Source organism: Accipiter gentilis, chromosome 15, assembly GCF_929443795.1.
Source record: "Accipiter gentilis chromosome 15, bAccGen1.1, whole genome shotgun sequence".
Classification (NCBI taxonomy): Eukaryota; Metazoa; Chordata; class Aves; order Accipitriformes; family Accipitridae; genus Astur; species Astur gentilis.
This window is the reverse complement of record NC_064894.1, coordinates 304454-318513: the sequence shown is the minus strand read 5'-3', so window position 1 is coordinate 318513 and position 14060 is coordinate 304454. Positions and strand designations below refer to the sequence as shown.

Genomic DNA, 14060 nt, shown 5'->3' with positions numbered 1-14060 from the left:
CTTCCTAGGACTCAGCAGAATTGAACAGGACTCTGCAAGAAGGTATTCACGTTTCATCATACTTCTTGGAATACAATCAAATGCAACCCCTGTGAGCGTGCTTTCTCAGTCCTCTCACTTCCAGAATCCATTACAGATCTCTTTCCTATTGCTTTGGTCAATAGGTATACAAAACAAACTGAAGAAATCAAACCATGCAGACCAGTATGTCAGTAATATGCCAACAGCACTCATTTGACTGTTTCAAAATTCTGAAGTGCTCCACGAGAGAAGGGAGCAGAATGCTAGCAAGCGTAAATGAACATGCACAGGACACGAAGGACACAGAAGACAAATTCCCATCTATAAAACACAACTTTAGATAAAAATGATAATATATGATAGCAAGAATCTTGCATAGACTTAACATACTTACTGTGATATACTTATTGCCAAAAAAAATCCAATTTTAATGACAATTGAAGCTTATTTCCATTCGGCTAAAGAAAGATATTATGATCCCTTGGACTAAAGTCTGTGGCCAGACCACAGAGGTTTTGCAAGAAATTCCTAGTTTTCAGGCTCAGCTCTAACCATTCATATGGAACCAAATGGGGAAACGCAATAGCTTTCCACAATGTTAAGTGCTCAGGATTTTCAGTTATTGAATCCAACTCCTCATTGCTTTTTATTAGCAAATTACTGTAGCCAAAGGAAAGAAAACAAAATGTTTTTCCAACTACAACCAACAAGAAAATTCTACTAATTCAGCTTGACTCAGAAATGACAACAGCAATCCATACATTTATGGCTTCAAGTCATGCTTTTAATTCTCATGCCTAGTTGTATAAATTTTGACTATAAACCAAATTCACTCAGAACACCTCTTCTGTATTGTTTATTAAAATATAAAACAAACTCCAGACTACCCTCTTCAGTTAAGACCACACTAGCTAACAGATCTCAGCAGCCATCTCTCTCCACATGAATACCATCTTCAACAACAGTTATGTCCCATTTGAACAATGTGCCTGTTAACCTCCAGGCTTCAATCTATATGCAGAAAAAACATTAAGGAAGCTATATGAAAGCAGTAGATCTCCTGATCATTGATTCACTGCCATAAAGCTGATTTCTAGAAAGTAACATTATTATGGAGTTCACACTATTGACATTGTTAATTTGGTGTTCAGCGTATCACTGTGGCAAAGACTGTTCAGCTCCTAACAACAGACATCTTGGTCAAGCCACTTCACAGTTTTGCACAAATACTCTGATTTCATAGACCTGGCTGTTCAGAGGAATACCACAAAGGACTATACCAAAACCAAATAAAACAACAACAACAAAAAAACCAACCCCCAAACCAAAACCACACAAAAGAACTCAGGAATACTGAAATCTAAAAGTCCTTTTCTTTAGCCTTTGGGGTTGAAATTAAAATTAAATATTAACTTTTACTTCAAGCCTACATACCTAGGATGCACTTGGACCACCTACTGTCTTGAAATCCCCATAACAATTGCATATTACTGGTTTTTTAATTCAAACTTGCATTTAAAGAAAAGGTTTAATGTAAATTCAATAGTAAGTTTGGGAATCAAAATGAGTCATGTAAATGAAAATGCATTTTCATGTTTCTTCTGACAATTACATCACTTTTAGCCTGCTATTAAAGTGACTTCAAGAGCTAATTTTGTTTGTAGAATACACAAAACATTTCGAAACATAACAGTATTTTGACTTCCTTTATGCTCAGCTATACTAGGTAAGCATAGCCATTCAACATATAATAATGTTATGCAAAGAATGTCATTTCTGCCAATACAGAATAAAAATCATTCACTCAAAATCTTTAAAATTCACCTGTTATATCTCACTACAACTAAAGTATGAAATGATAACTTCCAAATAATGAAAGAGAAATACAGATAGTAAGTGGTTCTACTGAAGCTAATTTTTACAGTCACTGGTAGAAGAAAAAAAAATTCTACTTCATTTTATGATGAGTTTAAGACAAAAATACAATTTAATCAAGAACTTGACTATCTATTCCCCTGATAACCAATGAAAGCAAGGTCAATATGCTTAACTACACTAATACTTTGTTACCATGACGTACTCTTCCACTTCCACAGATTTCAAGGGGATAAGATTTTACAGGTAATATATGCTGGACTTTTATTACATTTTTCTAATATCCTAGAAAAGAGCAAACATTTTCTTAAAGTTCTATAATAGCCTTTACACATCTCAGGAAAATTCAAGCTTAGCCATCTATTTGCATTACAGTACTACTGATGTACAATTAAAAAAAAATATCAGATTTTAATCTGCATAGAGGAATTTCAATTATATTTATATCTTTATCTTTTAGATGCCAAATACTGTGGTTTGTTGTCACTCTAGGCTGCAGATATGTAAAGTTTAAATAATTCAAGAATAAAAGTAGTAAATGACATTCAATTAGAGAATTATAATTAAAAATGTGACAGAATAAAGATCCTTTTCTGATTTATGAATCAAAATATGTTCCCAAAATAGTAGGCACCATTACCCAATATAAAGGGGGCAAGTAAAAAAAGAATCTAGCTGCAAATCAACCCCCAAATCTCAAAGAAATAAGAAAGTAAAATACCAAAACCAAACGTAACCAACTGACTGATAAAGAAAATACTCCTGGGGATTTAAGGAGGTGGAGGTTGTTTTAAAGAACCACCACATCATCCATGCCCTATGAATTGCATTGGGGATAGTTGTGCATGTTTAAAAGCACTGCCCTGAAGATGATATCAAGTGTCTATTTTTATTTTCATTTAAATACATGGGGCGGGTTGGCGGGGGGGTGGTGTATAATATAATTGGAAAGACCTACAAAGCATTATAGCATAAGCACTTCTAGTTTACATCTATATTTGTTTATTCCTTATGATCGTGTCACCCTCTAGTGGCTGGCCCTCAGAAAAATGTACTTCTACCTGCATTCAGGCCTGTATGCAGAATCACAGGATAATTCAAGCTGGAAAGGACATCAGGAGGTCTCCAGTCAAGCTCCCCCTCATGGAATTTCTGGTTGGCCCTGGTAGAAACATTCAGCACCAGCTCTTTGCAATCAAGGTAAAGCCCCCCTTCTGAGTCCAGATTCAAGGACCTCCTAAGATCATCTAGAAAAGAAATTGAAGAGCCAGGAAAATCAAGCCACTTGAACTACCTCATTGGGATGTATCTTCTTCCCACAGTTTCACCACTTCTTAACAGAGTAGGCGACCTATTCCTTTGCATATTGATGCAGTATATGGCTGGCAAGTTGTCTGTCCTCAGTTTCACACATGACCATCACATGTGGAAGAAACATCTAGAATATATTAATAATCAACTGAAGCTCAAAAGCTTCATTGTGAAGGGTTTGCTTCTTTACCAATCACAGACTCTGAGCAAGGTTAAGTCTGAATAAATGCTCCTCTTTCTTCTTCCAGGAAAACGTCTGTCATGAGGACCTTCACTAGCAGGAAGGGATGAGGAGGCACACCTCAGACAGGAACCTCTGACAACTAGAACACAGCCTGGTTATTGCCACTTGTGACCAACTGCTACAGAAAACAAGGCGTATGCAGTAAGATGATCGGGAAAATTAAGTCAAGAACAAGAGGCTTCACTAGCCTGAATACCACCACATCCCCCAGGAAAGAGTTCTAGAACACAGGGGCTAAAGAGCCATGTCTTGTTCTGAGTAAGAGGTCACAAGGACGAAAAAGCTGTTCTGTCATCAGGGTAATTTTGTAAATATAGTAATGCTTAAGTTTTGGAGATTTATTAAATAAATAAATATTTTTTTAAAAAAACAAACTCTTGCACAATTTTCAGATGCACTTCAGTAGTATATGCAACAAGAATATCAGTGCATCAAATTGCAGTATCAAAGGAATTATTTTTCAACACAGAAGTGCAAAACTAGCAACTGTCTTTTCTGTTAAAAGTGGTAAATAATCAGAGTACTAAAGAAAGAATTTTATACCACCGTGCACCAAATACTGCTAAGAAAAAGAATATATATCACAAGTATGTATGTAGCAAAGGAAAGCAAAAAGTGACGGGTTGCCCTAAAGTCATCTATCTGCACCCAAACCTTGATTCCAGGCTATTAGCTCAAAAAGTAACTGAATAATGCCCTGAGGAAACTGATCCAGCTTTCACTCTTTCCTTTGTTCTAAATACCACATTATCTTTCAAGTCTCCTATTTCACATTCACAGACTAATCATATAGAAATCATATTGAAAACAATAACAGCCAAGTAACAATCTCCACTATGAGGATTTTATTTTCAACTCATTAGAGAATTTTTGCAATTGTACTGTAATTATTTAATTTGCCTTGATTGATCTTACTACTTTCTTGTTCCAAATACTTTAAAAGCATACTGGAGTTACTCCCATCTTTTTTTTTTTTTTTTTTTTTGGGGGGGGGGTGGGTGGTATTTTTTAAGGAACAAGAACAGCATGCAAAAGAATCTATAGGAATTAATATCTGTTTACAGTAAGATTACATTTTATAGAAAAAACAAACCAGCCTTAAAATAACACTGAGGTTATGAAGCCAACTGGCATAACCAGTCAGAAGTAACACATCTACCACCATTTGACAGTTGATCCTATCATCTGAACAATAATAATTTACCATTTAGGCACTCCTAGCCTAGCACTTAGCAGAGTAATTTTAATTACAGTGCCTAAAGAAAAAAACATTTTATTTTGTGGTTTGCATTTGCATCTGTTGTGAACGTGCCAGTACATGATCATTCCCCCCCACTGCCCAAAAGAGCATGTCCACTGGTTTCAGTGCTTTCTTTGTAGGTCCTACTCATTTTTTGGTGGGTTTTTCCCCCACTGAATACATGGTTTCACACTTCATTTACAATATACTTTACAGATTCCTCTCTAAAGCTGAAATACTGTTTCTTAAAAACTTTTCTACAGTGTTTTTATCAATGAGCCCTGGGCTATGTCCATATCAGTGATTCAGAGCACAGGAGTTCTTTTTAGTGCAAGTTTTCCTTGTGCCTATGCTTAACCTGGTGGTAGGCACTCCAGTGCACCGCTGATGTGTCAAGGTAACTTCCTTCCTGCTGAAGACAAGTTGTGTGCCAAGAATTATTAGGATTGAGAATTGGTGTAAATATTGAAGCTATTAAAGATGAATGTGAATACACAATTTTGAAGCCATAACCATATGCAGCAAATTGAACACTCCCTCTTTGCAATACACCAGTCAGTAACAAATAGTCTTAGTCTTTAGCAAGTATCATACATGTATCTTCACAATGCTCCGGTAAGACAAAACAGTATAATTTTCCCCACTCTCAGGAAAGGAACAATGGCATGAGTGACAGAAAATAAAAATGTCAAAAGAAGAAACTACCAATAAGAATTGTATTAATCTTCATTTTTTCAGGATATTAAACATTATGTGGCATTTTACTGTGAAAAACCACAGGCCACTGACTTTAATTACAGGTGTGAAAAATCAGCTTTTTTTTTTACCCAAGTCTGAAGTTGGTTATTTATAACTTGAGAAGAATGAAAATTATGTGGAAATAGCAGCCTGCCTCTGAAAAATACCGTAACTACAACCCCTTGCTTCATTCACAATATGCTTTCTAAGGTTTGAAGCTAAACACAGGATCATAAAACTTATTTATTTCTAGGGCCTATGTATTGGTTTTGTGTGCCAAGGTTTTGGTAGCGGGGGGGGTTACAGGGGTGGCTTCTGTAAGAAGCTGCTGGAAGCTTCCCCTGTGTTCGAGAGAGAGCGAGCCCATACCAGCCAGCTCTAAGACGGACCCGCCGCCAGCCAAGGCCGAGCCAATCAGTGATAGTGGTAATGCCTCTGTGATAACATTTTTAAGAAGGAAAAAAAAAGTTGGGATGTGGAAAAACAGCCGCTGGAGCGAGGAGTGAGAACATGTAAGAGAAAAAAGCCTGCGGACACCAAGATCAGCGAAGAAGGAGAGGGAGGAGATGCTCCTGGCGCTGGAGCGGAGATTCCCCTGAAGCCCGTGGTAAAGACCACGGTGAGGCAGGCTGTCCCCCTGCAGTCCATGGGGGTCCACGGTGGAGCAGATATCCACCTGCAGCCCATGGAGGACCCCATGCCGGAGCAGGTGGGTTCCCGAAGGAGGCTGTGGGAACCCCGGGCTGGAGCAGGCTCCTGGCAGGACCTGCAGATCTGTGGAGAGAGGAGCCCACAGAGCAGGTTTTCTGGCAGGACTTGTGAGCCCGTGGGGGACCCACGTTGGAGCAGTGTGCTCCTGAAGGACTGCACACCATGGAATGGACCCATGCTGGAGCAGTTCGTGAAGAACTGCAGCCCATGGGAACGGCCCGCGTTGAAGTTCGTGGAGGACTGTCTCCTGTGGGTGGGACCCCACGCTGGAGCAGGGGAAGAGTGTGATGAGCCCTCCCCCTGAGGAGGATGAAGGGGCAGAAAATAACGTGTGATGACAGTAAACCCCATCCCCGTCCCCCTGTGCCTCTGGGGCGGGGGGGTGGGGAGGGGTGGTAGAGAAATCCGGGAGTGAAGTTGTGCCCGGGAAGAAGGGAGGGGTGGAGGGAAGGTGTTCTGTGATTTGGTTTTATTTCTCATTACCTTACTCTGGCTGATTTGTAATAAATTGAGCTAATTTTCCCCAAGCTGAGTCTGTTTTGCCTGTGACAGTAATTAGTGAATGATCTCTCCTGTCCTTATCTCAACCCGCAAGCTCTTTTGTTATATTTTTCTCTCCCCTGTCCAGCTGAGGATGGGGGAGTGATAGAACGGCTTTGGTGGGCACCTGGCATCCAGCCAGGGTCAACCCATCACAGTCTATCAAGAGTTTCAGGACATGGTTTAGTGGGCATGGTGGTGTTGGATTGACAGTTGGACTCGATGATCTTAAAGGTCTTTTCCAACCTAAACAATTCTATGATTCTGAGAGATGCTATAGTAGAAAGTCATAACCCTGTGACTGAAAACAGGATCCAAGGTGCATCCATGTCTTCATACATGTGCATAAACCTAGGGTCAAAGCACAAGCAGGTGGAATCAGACCTGTTCACATGATATTTTTTAAAACAGAAATCATAAATGTATATATTTACACTGTTATTTTTTCTGATAGCTTGTTTTTATTATTTCAATTTCCTTTAAGCACAGGGAATTGCAAGTGAAAAGTCTGTATTTTCCTAATTCAACTAGGAATTAATTGGCATTCAACTGCAAAATTTAAGTTATTACCTCTCTTCAAATCCTTTCTTGAAATCTTTGTAAGGGAATGCATGTTGGATTTCTTTTTTAACAAAATACATATGTCCTCTTAAATCATATCCCATTTAAGGAGCTAGATTTACAGAGGTTTAGGTACTCCTTCAAATTATACCTTCAAATCCCTTTCTCTTTCCCAAAAAATCTGCAGACCAGTGGATTTATCTTCCAGGACTTGAAACAGACATACATACCATAATTCATTGTAGTTAGTATTACTTTCTGCCCCGTATCTTGTATAAATAGACATGTCCCAGAGAACCTAAGCTAACAAAAGATTGTCTACCAAACACTCCAAAATACTTCATAGTACTCTGGAAAGCTGAGATCTCACAATATTAGATGCGAAGTATCACAGTCCAAACAAAAACGACATAAGGTCTGAAACATCTGCTCTAACACATGCCACAGGCCAGGCAGAGACAGATGAAAGAGGAAGCCTGCTTGATTCTACCTAGGCCTGTTCAAGGCAAGGAGCAGGTCACAAATCTCCAAAAACTGGCATGCATTTTTCATGCTTGCAAAGAGACGGTACATGTACGTTACACTTTCCTCACTCACAATACTCTCAAAAATATTAGCAAGGGTTAGACCAATGACTAATATATCAACAACACTGCCCATTGCACCGAACAGCATTTTCTCACTATTTCCTTGAACACACTCATCTGTCTTCATTCACCTCCAGTTTCTTCTTTTATTCTTAGACTAAATTTGCTAGGGCAAGCTCACCTTACACATAGCTGTCCAATTATTTTTATTTTTTTCTTTTTAATTAACCAACAAAAAAAGGCTAACCTTGCCCTTTCAGATAGTACTGTTTGTAGTCAGTTACCTGCCTGGTGATTTAATTTAGTCCCATAGTACCTGTATTTCATAAAGAACATTGGTTTCCTAGTGATTTAGCGGTAAAGTAAGATTTTTCTAGTCCTCATCTATAAAAAGCCTCTTTGTGGCTTGCCTTTTTTCCCCATGCTTTAGGAGAATGATCAATAAAATTAATAAAATCATAAGTAAAGAGGAAAAAAACTCCCACCTTTAAAAGACATAACTGTGCCTTTTGCCCGATTATCTACTTTAACAAGAATCTATCCAAATATGTAGCTCAATGTACAAATTAACTACATCCTCACATTCACATATTTAGATGGTTTTCATTTGTTGAATTACCTTGTCTGCATCCACTTTTCCTCTGATAAATTCTTTCTTCCAAAATTCCAGTGCCTGTTCCAGAGTCAAGCCAATGCCTTTTAAGAACAGTCCGTATTGCATACGGCCTCCGTGACGGAGATGATGGTTATCACGTAGGGCTTTGTGCAACTGGCGCATGCAAAGAGGGAATGATTTCCCTGAAAGCTGTCAAGAGAAAAATTTGTGTTTGAGGCATACTGAAACTTTAATTTGTAGGATATATGCTTATTGTGATTATTAATTAGCTCCACTTGAAAATGTCAATGGCTGTAAGAAAAGATATGCATATGCAGAGCACCTTGGGACTGACGATAACACAAGTGTATCCTTAAGCTATCACATCCAATAACCATCTCAAGAACAAAATCCAAAAGACAGAGTAATACAGGTGGTAATATCAGAATATTTTCTGTTACAAAGCAAGAAAGGTTTAACTACCATCAGAAAAAATATATCCATAGTTCCATTACAATGTTTCTTGCTTCTTCCTTATTCTAGAATGGCAAGGTGACCTTTGTTAAGTTTTCTGAGGTTGGGGTGGAGATTATTTGGGTTTTTTAAAAACATCTTTGAAAAACTACAAGCAGGAGTAAAATCCATTACAACCAATCTGCAGGTTTTTCCCCTGAAGAATACTATTTCTTAAAAAGCAAGATCTCAGAGATAAAAAAAATGTAATGTTCAAGTTTACTTGGGCTTTGCATTTTTATTTTTAACAGCTGAGTCATGCCATGGAATTCACTACTAAAGGAACACTGTCATGGTTAAGACAGACACTGAAAACACAAACGATTTCTGAAGTTCAGATAAAGGAGTTGTAAGGTGTTTTTAATTGTCTCTGCACCATTGAGGTGGTTTTACATCCATTTTATTTACTTCCTTGTTTTGAAAAACCCTTCTATAACTAAAAGTCAAAAAAACAGCACTGAAAAGGCTAAGATTGCAACGCAATAATCATAAACTAAACATCATGGGCTACAAAATTATTAAATAAGAAAATTTTGTTAAACTGTACTTATAATTGTGTTAGGTATTTGTGAAAGTACACAAAATTAAGCAGCAAATTAAGCAATTCATATAGCTCCAGTCTAAATCCTGATTAGATGTATTTTCAGTTAATACTGCTCCTTTTAAACTTTATCATATTTCATTCAAGTAGTTCTCAAGAGTTACAAAGCAAGTATGAATCAAAAAAAGATAAAGACCCTATATGTTAACTGTACAAAGAGTATTTGAATTTTAAATGTTATGTATCAACATACAATATAGCTCAAACACAGAGGACTTACAGCATCAATCTGTTCTAGAGAAATTTTTCCAGTGTTCTTTTGCACGCTGTAATCTGGGCCAACATAAGAATGGCTGAAAAAAAAGCAAACAGTACATCATCATTTAAAACTGTTCAAAAAAATGGGGGTTTTTTAAGTTTACAAATTTAGAAATAAATTGTTTTACCAATTAAGGGCTGCAAATATTTTATATCAGGCAAAACCAAGAAAACAGTATTTGATAGTTACATAAGTAACTAAGATTTATAAAACCAACATTAGAGTAAACATGGTAAAGAAACCCTCCCTCCCTTTACCTGAAAGGGGTAGTGAGGCGTCATTCAGAATTCAGATCACAGGACCACGCTACTGCTGAGGCTGAGAGAGACCTCTGAAGGTCATCTAGTCCAAGCCCCTGCTGAAACCAGAGTTACCTCCAGCAGGTTGCTAAGCATCTCATCCAGCTGGCTTTTGAGCATCTCCAAGGACAAAGACTCCACAACCTTCTGAGCAACCTGTTCCAGCGTTTGACCACCCTGGCAGTAAAAAACTGTTTTCTTATGTTTAAGTGGAATTTCCTGTATTTCAGTTTGTGCCCATTGCCTCCTGGCCTATCATTGGATACCACTGAGAAGAGTGGTATCCCGCTTATCAGACATGTATTTATATGCGCTGATAAGATTCACACACACCCCCTCCTGAAATTTATCTCCTCCAGGCTGAACAATCTTGGCTCTCTCAGCCTCTCCTTGTTATGTACTGGGGAGCCCAGGACTGGACACAGCCCTGCAGATGTGGCTGAGTAGAGGGGAAGGATCACCTCCCTCTGCCTGCTGGAGTGCTCTTCCTTCCTAATGCCGCCCAAGAGACTGTTAGCTTTCTTTGCTTCAGGGGTACACTGGTGGCTCATAGTCAGCTTGTTGTCCACCAGGGCCCCAAGGTTCTCTTCTGCAACCCTGTTTCACAGCCATTCAGCCTATACTGGTACCTGGGGTTACTCCTCCCCAGATGCAGGGCTTGGTATTCCCTGTCATTGAACTTCATAGAGTTCCTGTTGGCCCATCTCTCCAGCCTGTCCAAGTCCATCTGAAAAGCAGCACACCCATCTGGTGTAAAACATTCCTCCCACTTTTTTATCATCTTAGACTTGCCAAGTGCCCACTCTGTCCCATCACCCAGGACATTAAAGAAATAGCTAATTCTATAGAGGAGCTGGTATTGACCCCTGAGGTACTCCACTAGTGAGTGGTCTCCAGCTAGTCTTAATGCCTCTGATCACAAACCTCTGAGCACAGCACTTCAGCCAGTTTTCAGTCCACCTTCTGTCCATTTACCTAACTCATATTTGATCAGTTGTCGATAAGGATGTTGCAAGAGACGGTGTCAAAAACCTTGCTAAAGTCAAGATAAACAACACCTACTGCTTTCCCCCCTATCAATTGAGCCTTCTGTTATAAAATCATCAGCTATGAGGTTGGTCAAGCATAATTTCCCATTCACGAATCCATGCTGACTGCTTGGTTTGGGTTTGTGTGGCACAGGTTTTTTTGGTAGCAGGGGAGGGGTCCGCAGGGCCAGCTCCTGGGAGAAGCTGCTCGAAGCTCCCCCGGCTCCAGGCCGGACCCGCCTCTGGCCCAGGCCGAGCCCCTCAGCGATGGCGGTAGCGCCTCTGGGAGAAGAGATTTCCGAAGGGGAACGCCCCGTGAGGGAGTCGGGGGAGTGGGACGTGAGAGGAACCCCTCTGCGGATCCCGAGGTCAGGGAAGGAGGAGGAGCGGGGGAGGAGGGGATGCCCCCACAGCCCGTGGAGGGGAGCGGGGGAGCGGATGCCCACCTGCAGCCTGGGGAGGAGCCCACGCCAGAGGAGGTGGGTGCCCCTGAAACGGCTGTGACTCCATGGGAAAGCCCGCACTGGAGCGGTTTGTGACTGAAGGACTGCAGCCTGCAGAAAGGACTCAAGTTGGAGAAGTTAGTGGAGGACTGTCTGCTGTGGGAAGGACCCCACGCTGGAGCAGGGGAAGAGTGAGGAGCCCTCCCCCTGAGGAGGAAGGAGAGGCAGAGACAACGTCACAAACTGACCACAACTCCCATTCCTCGTCCCCCTGTGCCACTGTGGGGGAGGAGGTAGAGAAAACTGCGAGTAGAGTTGAGCCGGGAAGGAGGGAGGGGTGGGGGAAGGTGTTTTAAGATTTGGGTTTACTTCTCATTATCCTTGTTTTGATTTGATTTGTAGTAAATTAAATTGATTTTGTTTATTGCCCAACTTGAGTCTGTCTTTTGCCTATGACCATAAGTGGTAAGTGATCCCTCCCTGTCCTTGTCTCGAACCACAAGCATTTTTATATTTTCTCCTCCCCATCCCACCAGGGCCGTGGAGGAGGAGTGAGAGAGCGGCTTTGTGGTGCTTTGTTACTGGCTGGGCTTAAACCGCAACACCACTCATGATCACCTTCTTGTCCTTCATATGTTTGGAACCGAGATGAGGCTGACCAGCCTATAGTTCTACGGATTCTTCTCATTCTTTGTGAAGGCAGGGTTCACTTTTGCTTTCTTCTAGTGATCAAGAACCTCTTGTACTTTGCTACTTGTGTAGCATTTTAAAAACACAAACAAACTTACATATCACTATGAACATCTACCATGAGGGAAAAGTAAAAACTCAAAAACTACTTACGTGTACCAATAAAAAGCTGGGAAGGCTTTTACTGCAGTACTGACATAGAAACACATTAACTCCTGACAGTAGCTGTCTAGCCAAAATAGCACAGGACTTTGCATGTGCTGCCTCATCTTTCATTCATACTGCAACGAAACTAGTTCTGATACATGAGCTAGATTCAGGTAACCCTACACTACAGCAGGGACAGTCACGTCGACATTGTCACCAAAGTCATTTCAAATCAAATACAAGCGTCTAATGCCCAGCTTTTACTTTTAAATATGTAGGCTTCTTGAATGAGGATATATGCAGGGCTGCAGAACAGGCCAAGAGAAATGCTTACAGCAGAACCCAACTGAACTCAAAAGTGACAGTACAGCAAGCAATAAAGCTAACAGGGACTTTGGATACAGCATACTGGTCCAAAAAACCAGGTTGCAAAGTCTGGGTAAGACCAAATTTCTTTGTGCAAGACAGATTTTGCAAGTAACAAAGATAATTTCTTAAATCTTCTGAAAGCATATAGAGGTTAACTCCAGAAAAAAAGGAATTTAGCTAAATAATGATGCTAGGTACTACAGATTATTTTGTGACATTTCAATACTGTAAAGTGTGAAAAGCATATAGCCAAGAGTTGATTTTACTATAGTACAAATAATTTGTTTAATTATACATGCATTCATTTGGTCTGGCACACACTGGAGCACTAGGCAAGCTTAGTGTACTTAATAGTTTTTTTCATTACTCAACGATGGATAAATAATTAAAAATATTTGAGCTGTGTATGTCTATTACTACTGATCCTACTAAAGTATCTCAATTTCCTTGCAGAACCAGATCTGCATCACTTCACTTAGGCAAACTACAAACAAAACAAAAAACACAGTCCCAAAAATATTACCATCAAAGCATAGAAGAGCAGAAAACAGCTGTTGCTTAGGCAACTTCACTTTTTTTAAAAAAACAACCAATTAGGAAAATGACCAGTCAGTTATCACATTCCAGGATGAGTGCTGGTAACTTCTTAAGCTGCTCTACCCTAATCACTTCAGATCATCTGCTTGTGCCCTACAGTATTTATTAGAATCACACCAATACTGAAAAACACTGCTAAGCTAAAGAAAACCACTTCTTCCTAGCATCCGTAGAAAGGATTAGCCTGGGAAGAGGAGGCCCAAAGAGAAGACACAAAAGTTTTCCTGTACAATAAGTGAACAAAGTAAGACTTCAGAAGTTACTGCTAAAAAGAGGACATACTCTCTGAATCTTGTGGACCATCACATCAGGGCTTGGTAGAAAACATTACTGCAAGGCCAGAAATACCAATGGAAGGGGGTGCGAGGGAAGAGAGGGGGAAGAAGAAAAATTATACTTTTTGGACTCTGAAAAGCTCAACTATTCTCAGCATGGTGAGCAAACAAGAAAAGTTTTTCATAAATGTTTCCTCATTTTTACACTACCAAGTAGCATATGACCTTTGCAAGGTCAAAGTTTCTCGATATCTGACACCACTCACCAAAGAGCCAAACCCTACAAACCCTACAAACCCAAAATGTTGTGCTCTGAAATAAGAGTGTGCTTTATCCATCTGTCCTGGTTTCAGCTGGGATGGAATTAATTGTCTCCCTAGTAGCTGGTACAGCGCTATGTTTTTTAGTTCAGTATG

At 40.0% G+C, this 14060-nt stretch overlaps 1 protein-coding gene across 2 annotated transcripts in view; it reads right to left on the bottom strand.

Annotated features, from left to right (window-relative positions):
• The window catches only part of PRIM2 (DNA primase subunit 2), a 136696-nt gene that overhangs the window by 40401 nt on the left and 82235 nt on the right, over positions 1 to 14060 (bottom strand). For both annotated transcript variants that reach the window (XM_049818289.1, XM_049818288.1), the window contains 2 exons: positions 9758 to 9830; positions 8448 to 8633 (listed from right to left, as the gene is read on the bottom strand). In XM_049818289.1, coding sequence (XP_049674246.1) covers positions 8448 to 8633; positions 9758 to 9830 — 259 coding nt within the window. The remainder of the gene's footprint in view (positions 1 to 8447; positions 8634 to 9757; positions 9831 to 14060) is intronic.